This window comes from Daucus carota, chromosome 9 (assembly GCF_001625215.2).
Source record: "Daucus carota subsp. sativus chromosome 9, DH1 v3.0, whole genome shotgun sequence".
Classification (NCBI taxonomy): Eukaryota; Viridiplantae; Streptophyta; class Magnoliopsida; order Apiales; family Apiaceae; genus Daucus; species Daucus carota.
The window spans coordinates 20916578-20926257 of record NC_030389.2 but is presented as its reverse complement, the minus strand read 5'-3'; the positions used below and the strand labels follow the sequence as shown (position 1 = coordinate 20926257).

Here is a 9680-nt window from a genome sequence, read left to right as displayed (position 1 = left end):
AGTCAAAACTTGCGCTTTGACTTTTCTGGTCAAACATTGCGCCTTCAGGGTACTCCACTGTATGAGGACCACTTAGAAATAAACTAAGTAAATAACTTTGCTATTCAAAATTGATCAGTCAATAATTGCGCCATTGACCAGGTCAATGGTTGCGCCCACTCAGCCAAGGTGCATCATTGTATTGTGAACCTAAGATATTTCTAAGTGAGGTTTGGTCAAACCATGCGCAGGTCAAAAGTTGCGCTTCTTCAAAGCTGCGCCAATTATCACTGAAGGCAAATGAGTTAGATTATTTCAGGAAGTTGCGCCTTTGATTTTTCTGGTCAAAGGTTGCGCTTCAAAGCTCCACAGAGAAAATACTTAGAAAATATTCTAAGCGTTGCAAAGTTGCGCCTCCTTCCTTGTTATCTCTCATTTGACTGGGAGTTGACCAATTTCTCTTTTTAAAAATATATACATATGCATATATTTATATATTTATTTTATTAATTGATTTAAGAATTACTTGAATTAATTTTATATTCAAGTAATTATCAATTAATATCACATATATATAAATACACACACACACATAAACATTTAACTTCAAATTCCTTGGAGTCACCTTCAGGAATAGCTCGATTGACTTGATCAATTGATTCGTTAATCGAATCCACCGAATACTTTCGTACATTCTGACATCCTGTGCACTGGTCTGGTTCACGAACGACTCGAACTGAAATAATTCTTTGAATTCTTTATCTTGATAATATACTTGATCAGTCATTCCGGGTTAGATGTTGCTTCGATAAATTTGATTATAAATAATCAAAAATAAATATACTGGAATCTTTTGGTCTTTGATACTTGATCTTCAGGCAATCTTGATAGCAAAAACTGATTGTGCTTTATTCTTCACTGAGGCTTGAACATGTTAATGAATTTCTTTCAGTGGACTGATGTTCGTCTCAGATATCTTGATTGTCTTTGTCTGTTCGTATCGAATCTCCGACCTGTAGATTTCTGTATTATACTTACGTATTGTTTCCTGTCTTTTGTTGTGTTGAGTTATCGTAATCACATTTACGTTACATTATGCTTTACAATAATAAAAAAATCTTAGACTCAATCATTTATTTATCCTATAATTTGGAAAAAAAAATGAAGAGAAAAATTTATTGTTTCCATTGATCGTCTCGCAATTATTCACCAATGCGCGTTACACTCATCTAATTAAACCATGCGTTTTCTGTTAACGAATCATAAGTTCAGCTAATTCTAGCAGTAGTACTACAATACAATCATTACCCATGAGCTTAGGTTATCTTCCCAAGACACCTGTTAACTCTCACTCCCTACTTCACCCTACTACTGCACTCATCACTTCTCTCTCATCATTCTCTCGCACCAATTTCATCTCCCCAGGTAACTCTTAATCTCTGTTTCCCTTTATTTTCTTAATTTGGTGATCATTCTGACCTTTTCTTTTAATCTGATGACATGATTATGAGTAAAAATTCAATCTTTGTTCAAGATTATAAATTCTTCTTTGAGAATCTTAATGGCCCATTAAGTTTATTTGTAATTTATTTCATCAGAATGACTTAAAAGAGTGATTGTATAATATCTCAATTGGATGATTCATCAAAATCACTTAAAAGAGAAATCGTATAGTGTCCCAATTGGATGATTTGATGGTGTAAACTTCTTATCTATGTTGATGATTATGATTTTTCTTGGTAAATCTTGATGGCCCAGCAAGTTCATTCATGATTTTATTGTAGTTTTATTGTTGCAATTTTTACAGTAATTGTAGTTCTCATGATGGAACTTATCTGAATACCTTGATTGCATGAGTTATGGAGTTAAAAGTGAGTAATATACTGGTTGAAGTTTATGATTTTTCTTTTGGAATCTTGATGACCTTGTGATTTATTACACATTTTACAGAAATGTTATTATTTCACACATGATGTTAATACCTTAATCCGGAGGATAGACCTTATCTTGTTGAGAATGATGCTGCTCAACATACACTTTCAAGATTTGATTCACATGTCTAAGGAATTTATATGATTTCCTGTTTGCTTGAACTTTGAAAGGCAAGCGAACTAGTTAAAGAGTGCCGCACCTCTGAGTGTTCCATTTTGTCATGGGAAATTGGAAAGGCCCTGGACAAGGGAGACCTTTATGGCTACGCCATTGTCGAATCCTCAGTTCTTATATTTGAAACGTTGATGACAGATTCCATTACATAAATCCTGACCTTTTTCTGTGTACTGAGTGTGGGTTGAGCTTAGTGCGTCTAATATGCGGGCTAACAGTTTAAAACCACTACATTTGTGCTTGGGCTGATAAAGTGATTCGACAAAAGAAGCCCAATCATTTAGTATGGGCTTTATTATATGTGATACCCGATAATAAGCCAAATTAAGGGTTAATGGGTTGTTATTAGATGGCTATCTAAAGAGTTCTATATAGTTTTGGTCCCATGACTAATCATAACCTCTCCTTCCCCATTTCCATTAACTGAGTAAGATATATCAGTCTTATCGGGTATACTATTGTATTCATGTTTATCGGTAATCTTGCACGAATTTAAGATCTATGAATCAAATTTGTGTGTTGGTTGATTTTTAATGTTTTGTTTGTCGTCTATGCAGGAAGAAAGAATTTGGTATTTCGTGCCAAGTACACTAATTGTAAAACTGAGCAACAGTCAGACACAACATTAATGGATCTAAAAGAGGAATTCCAGAAAGAGATCAGGAATGCTCCTTATCCTCATATAGAGCCGTATAGTACTGGGATGTTGAAGGTTTCAGATCTCCATTCTATATACTGGGAGCAATCGGGGAATCCAGATGGGCATGTGGGTGCTATTTATAAAATCTTCTTGAACTTCTTTAAATGCATTCAACTGTATATGTATTTATCTGAACTCTGTTATATTTTATTAATGTGTTTCTGCCAGACTGGAGAAAGGCTGCTAAAGTATTTTTTATATATGTTGTAGAAAGAATAGAAATATTCATTGAACAAAGCATTCACCATACAGTCTGATAGTTCTTTGGAAAAACTAATTGATTGGACGAGAATAAAGATAGAGTCTTCCTTTACATTTAAATGCTGAGTGATAACTATGTTGCCATGTCAAAATCTTATATGACATACAGGGATTCTGTCACATAGTGCCTGTTTCATCAGCTTGAACTTTGTTGTGATATGCCAATCCACATTCATTTCAATAATCAACAATAGATCTTTGTGTATCTTGACTAATTAGTTAACATTCGATATGGTTTTAGCTAATTAAGAATAATATCTGACGTTGAGAATCAATATTTTGATTCTTATATCTATGTTACTAAGTTACTCGTGCACTGCATGCTTTTGTTCTCTTACTAGTACCAGTTTTAATTCAGTACCAAACATGCATAACTTGATATTTTATTCAAAAAAGTTGCAAACAGCGATTCAAACAAAATTTTCTTTTATACCATGTCATAAATTGGCACTTCAAATTCATGTCCCTAACATTAATTGTCGTGTTACATGCACAATTCTGTGTGTATCAGTATGTGTTTTAGAAACTATCATTTTAAAAATCGCATGGCTACTTCAACTCTCTGATTTATTTGAAATGCATTTTTAACTTTGTAGCCAGTTGTTTTTCTGCATGGAGGACCAGGAGGTGGAACTTCACCAACCAATAGAAAATTCTTCGATCCTGAATTTTACCGGATTATTCTGTTTGATCAGGTTAGCATTCTCTTCAGTCCCAAACATTTAATTTGGTGTTAAATTGTCAATGTAATTGTTTTGACTTCTTCTTTAGAGAGGTTCTGGTAAGAGTACACCACACGCTTGCTTGGTGGAGAACACTACATGGGACCTCATTCAAGACATTGAAAAACTGAGGGAGCATTTAAAAATTCCCGAGTGGCAGGTTAATTATTTTTTGTTTTAGTAGTTTTTTTTATGTTGCTTTTGTTATGTATTCATCAACTCGATCTCAGGTATTTGGTGGCTCATGGGGAAGTACGCTTTCTCTTGCTTACAGCCAATCTCACCCTGACAAGGTGACTAATGTGATAATTATTCTGTTTAAATTTCTAGGAGGAATGAGGATATTCAATTTTAAATATATAGTAAATAAATCTTTAACCAACTTTGGATGATTTCATTGAAGGTCACTGGAATTGTACTTCGGGGTATCTTTTTATTACGTAAAAAAGAACTTGATTGGTTTTATGAGGGTGGTGCTGCTGCTATATTTCCTGATGGTATACTTCAAAAACTTCTTTATATTTTAGGGTTGGTAGAAAACAGTTCCTAATTTCTGTTTATTGTATATGTGTATATTCAGAATTTTTGAGCCTCTTTCCACCATGATGCATTGGCTTGTTGTGTGGACCTGTAATTGTCTTTGTGTTACTGTTATCATTTTATCTCCAGTTAATGTGAAATGTAAAACGATTTTCTATTTGCACAGCTTGGGAACAATTTAGAGATCTTATCCCGGAAAATGAAAGAGATTGCTTTATCACTGCTTATCACAAGCGACTAAACTCTGAAAACCTAGAAACGCAAGTAAGTGTTGTTTGTGCTTTTTTAGTTTTGTCTTCCGTTAAACACATTGCTCAAGAATACTAATTGCACATAGACATACCATGGACATGTATGTGGGTGTTGTTCATGAGGTATCAGTTCCTTTAGGTTTAGCCTGATAACATTTTCGAGGAAACTATGAACTTTTCAAGTGATTGTTCATTGTTTCCTTAGAACTGGTCAGGTTTCGTCATGGTTTTGCATGCACGAGCATTGAATACCAATTCCAAAGGAAATATAGTATAAAACTGAATATCAGGGTGAATTCAAATGCTACTACTCATCCTAAAACAATAAGCTTATTGTAATGAGGTTGATGCATTTCGCTCAATTACGAGATCAGTGAAGTTGAGCCGATGATTATCTATACAAAAATGAGAATTGAATGATTAGATACATGCTCCTGTCTTGGACTTTAAATAAAACATAATAAGCGCCTATTTCCGAGATTTAAGAATGATTACACCCACATTTGTCGCACACCGTGGCTAGTCGATGTCTCATAGTTTTATGTTTTGTATCTTAGTTTTTTATAATTTGTTACTCAGTATGAAGCTGCTAGGGCATGGACCATGTGGGAAATGAAGACTGCTCATCTTATCCCCAATGAAGAGACCATAAAGAGAGGGGAAAATGATGAGTTCTCGTTGGTGAGTTACTTTGACAGATTGTATATATGGGTGATTAAATTGTTTATACAATGGTTTTGCATTGAATTTATGCAATTATTGGTTTATGAAACCTTTTTTTACCTGTTACAGTCCTGATTGTATAGATACCTTGATAGGAGTATTGTTCTCTTTGATGTAATAGAGGCAGTCTGGAAATCTGAAATATTCTTAACAATGCTGATATCTTTAGCAAAGTGGTTAGGTTTTGTGACTTTAGCATGTGCCAGTGCATCAAAAAGTTGCAGACTAGTAGATTAATGAGGTAATTGCATATCGCACCCCCGAACTATCGTTCAAAAACGATATTGTATCCATACTTTAGGAAACTCAACTCGCACCCCCTATCTTTACATTTCAATAACGATACGCACCCCCTCCGTTAAATTCCGTTAAAATACTCCCTCCGTCTCAATTTACATGTCCTTTTCACTTTTTGAGGAGTCAAATTGACTAATTTTTAACCAACTATTAGAAAATATTTATTTATTATTTTAGGAAATAGTAAGTTACATATTAAAATAGACTAGATTTACGTTTTGATAATTTTTTTTTAAATTTTTGTGATCAATTTTTCCAAAAAAAATAATTAAAATTTATACATTTTATTCAATATATAAAGTTATGTATTATTTATAATAAATATCACATAATATTTATTTTTAATATTAAAAATAGTGTATATTTTAAGTACTTAACACACATATCACTAAAAATTTAAAATCATTTGATATGTAAAATTATTTTGACTTGGGGATAGCTTAGTTAAACAAAATTTTTAAAAAAAAATATCATCAAAAAGTAAATCTAGTCTATTTTAATATGTAACTTTCTATTTCCTAAAATAATAAATAAATATTTTCTAATAGTTGGTCAAAAATTAGTCAATTTGACTACTCGAAAAGCAAAAGGGACATGTAAATTGAGACGGAGGGAGTATTTTAACGGAAGTTAACGGATTTTAACGGAGGGGGGTGCGTATCGTTATTGAAATGTAAAGATAGGGGGTGCGAGTTGAGTTTCCAAAGTATGGGTACACTATCGTTGGTGCGATATGCAATTACCTCTAGATTAATCAAAATTGGAGAAACATTTTGTTACATTTACCAAGTTTTTCAGCATCAATCCTTTTCATTGTAAAGCTGTGTTAATGTGTATAAGTTGATAAACCTGAGGATCGCCCGAGTAGACTTCGCGCCTTAGCCTTACAGTGTAGCAGACAGCCACGGGCGTATATTCCCAATCTGCTCTCAAACTATACCATTCTGCTTGACAGTAGACGATGTGAAACACTCAATAGAAAGATAAATATACTATTTTGTTTGCCAGCAGACATGTGAAACACTCAATGGAAAAACAACAAACAATCATTTATTTATCATCGTCTTTCCGAATAACCTCTGTCGCAATGTTGGGAATATGGAGGGTGTTCTATTATATCTACCACGCCCTTAGGTGGAATACTTTTTTACAACTTTGCTGTAAAATGTTATTGTTGATGTGTTTTGGGGCATTTTCAACCATTTTATCTTGCTTTTCTGGGAGTTGCAGGCATTTGCGAGAATTGAAAACCACTACTTCATGAACAAGGGATTCTTTTCTGCAGATTCATACCTGTTAGACAACATTGAGAAGATAAGGCATATCAACACTGTAATCGTACAGGTAACATTGGTAGTGCTTTGTAATTGTGTTTCTAGTTATTCTATTTGATGAAAGTTGTTAATTGAATTGCTCTGATATTCTTTTAAGAAACATGTCTGGCTATTCATTAAATTATTAATAATGCTTGAGCTTGCAAGTATAACATAATGATTAGTTTCTTAGGATCATTACTTGTAACTGTTAGAGGAATTTATTGCCTGCTCACATTTTGTACCATCTTTTTACCAGTATTTCTTAGCCCTCCTACATATGTGTACCAATTATTATGATATAAAACTTTCTTCTCGAGGTTTTAGATACATGTACCTTTTGTGACTATTTGGCACTACAATTCTACAATGGTGCTACTTCACTTTTGTACACCAGTAAATTAATGAAGCTTAATGTTAAAAATGCAAATATTATTATGTCAGTACTTCCCAGATCCGTTTTTCCTGACAAAAATGTTTTGTGAAGCACCATTAATGTTCATTTAAGCTTGTTCATGTTTCAAGAGAACAATAAATAGTGATAAAAACAATTGTTGTAAAATGGTTTTGCAGGGAAGATATGATTGTTGCTGCCCCATGATGTCAGCATGGGATCTTCATAAAGCTTGGCCAGAGGCTGAATTAAAGGCAAGCAATCATGTCCTGCATATTATAATATGTAAAAATTCTGTATTTTATTTTACAAATTTGCAAGTCCAGATGTATATAATATCCACTATCCACGGCTAATCTATTAATGAACTAAGAAGTAGAATAACATTTTCGCCACTGTGTTAATAATTATCTTTCATTTTAGCAAAATTGTTGTTTCTAAGTCTGAATGTTTTTAAGTCACTTCCTGTTGGTTATCATATGTTTACATCAGTAGTTTTTGTGTTTATCTCATAACAGATTGTTGCGGATGCTGGACACTCTGCCAATGAACCTGGAATTACAGCTGAACTTGTCGCTGCGAATGAGAAGTTGAAGAGTATTATAAAGGGAACCTGAGCTTTCAAATGAATAGAGACCTCGGACGACATAGTCAGCCAGCTGTTTAAAGTACTTGGCTTAAATGTTCTTGGTTGTACCATGAGTACTTGTTCAAAAGAATTTTGTCTCTCTACCCAGTTGGCCAGTTCAGTGACTAAAATAAGCAACCGCTGCAACTTTTTTTTCCTTTCTTAGTGTTGAGTAGAGGAATATATTCGCTTACTTGCAGAATCTGGGATTCAATTTAAGTTGGGTGGTGCGCCCCTGAACTATATTGACCATCTGGCACTGATGATGCCAAAACTAAAATGATGACAGAAATTCAGAAAAGTTGAGAGTTTTTTGGATGCTTTAGCATAGTCTCCAATGTCAAGTTGTGAGGTCTTTTGTAGTTCCTAAGTGAGTATGCTTATTCAGTTTGTACTAAGAGCAAGTCCAACAACTGCCCTATTTAGTGTCCTAAGTCATAGTATACGGCATTTGATGAAAAAATTTGATCCAACAATATCCTAGTGATGCCTTATATCACTGGGACAAGCCATTCAAACCCTATTTTTGAGGCACTCTCTCCTTGCCCTATCCCATATTTTATAATAAATTCTTACCAACACTCTCTTTCTCTCTCTATTTTATATTATGTTTTAATGATGAAAGTGAACTTTTAATAATAAAATATTAAACATATAGTGAAAATAAGGCACATTGTTGGAGTTGAAGTTAGTAGAATATGTCCTAAACTACTAGGACATAATTTTTTATATTATATTTAGGGCTCCAACTAGGACAGTGTTGGACTTACTCTAAGAGCAAGTCCAACAGTGCCCTATAATGGTGTATTAAGTTAAAATTTAAGGCATTTGAGATAAAGAGATAAAGATGTAATCCAACAGTGTCTTAGTGGTGCCTTAAAACATTAGGACACACTACATGTGCCTTATTTATAAGAGCAAGTCCTAGGAAGTGCCCTGTATATATAATAAAAAATGATGTCCTAGTGATTTAGGACATCATTTTAATATAACAACTCCAACAATATGTCTTATTATTGTGCCTTATTATTTAAATAATAGTATATTTGAATTATTGTTGGAGGGAAGTGAAAAAGAAAGAGAAGAGAGGTGTGTTGGAATGTGAGTAAGCTAATATTTTATTGATAGAAATGGTTTAGGGCATGCATGATTGTGTCTCAAAAATAAGGCATTTGTGAGATGTCCTAGTGTTTTGAGGCACCACTAGGACATTGTTGGAGCATCTTTTTACTTCAAATGCCTTAAATTTTGATTTAGGACATGATTTTAGGGTACTTTTGGATTTGCTCTAAGGCACTACCATACTTGTCCAAAACCATTTTAATCCATAAAATATTCACTTTCTCTCTCTTTTCACACCTTTTCATATTTGGCTTATATATAGTTGTATTCAAATATATTAATATTTTAATATTAAGACATAAAGATAAGGCATATTGTTAGGATATTATATTTTATTATATACATGGGGTTTCCACTAAGACACTGTTGAACTTGCTCTGAAGCTTGCTACTAACTTTTATGTTTTGGTTGAAAACACATTGTTGCTTGCTGATGGACACATTGAATTGCAGCTCGACTATTTTCATTGCCAGTGAGAAGCTCAAAATCGCCGACTACTAGTAACAAAAGTGTAATATGACCTCGACTAGTTTCTAGGAATGTAATTAAAATTTTGAAAAATCAGGGGAAAAATTAGATAAATGTTTGCATGATTACTTTTAGTTTAACTGTATTATTACAAGATGATATAATTAGTTTTTAGT

General features: G+C 33.4%; 1 protein-coding gene across 1 annotated transcript; it reads left to right on the top strand.

Moving 5' to 3' along the window:
• The first annotated feature begins 1215 nt into the window (after positions 1 to 1215).
• On the top strand, positions 1216 to 8239 carry LOC108200243 (proline iminopeptidase). The gene is made up of 11 exons (XM_017368331.2): positions 1216 to 1404; positions 2643 to 2851; positions 3643 to 3741; positions 3818 to 3928; positions 3999 to 4061; positions 4172 to 4265; positions 4475 to 4572; positions 5139 to 5240; positions 6810 to 6923; positions 7466 to 7540; positions 7805 to 8239. The coding sequence occupies exons 1-11, from the start codon at positions 1290 to 1292 to the stop codon at positions 7901 to 7903; spliced, it is 1179 nt and encodes a 392-aa protein (XP_017223820.1). The 5' UTR covers positions 1216 to 1289; the 3' UTR covers positions 7904 to 8239.
• The last annotated feature ends 1441 nt before the right edge of the window (positions 8240 to 9680 follow it).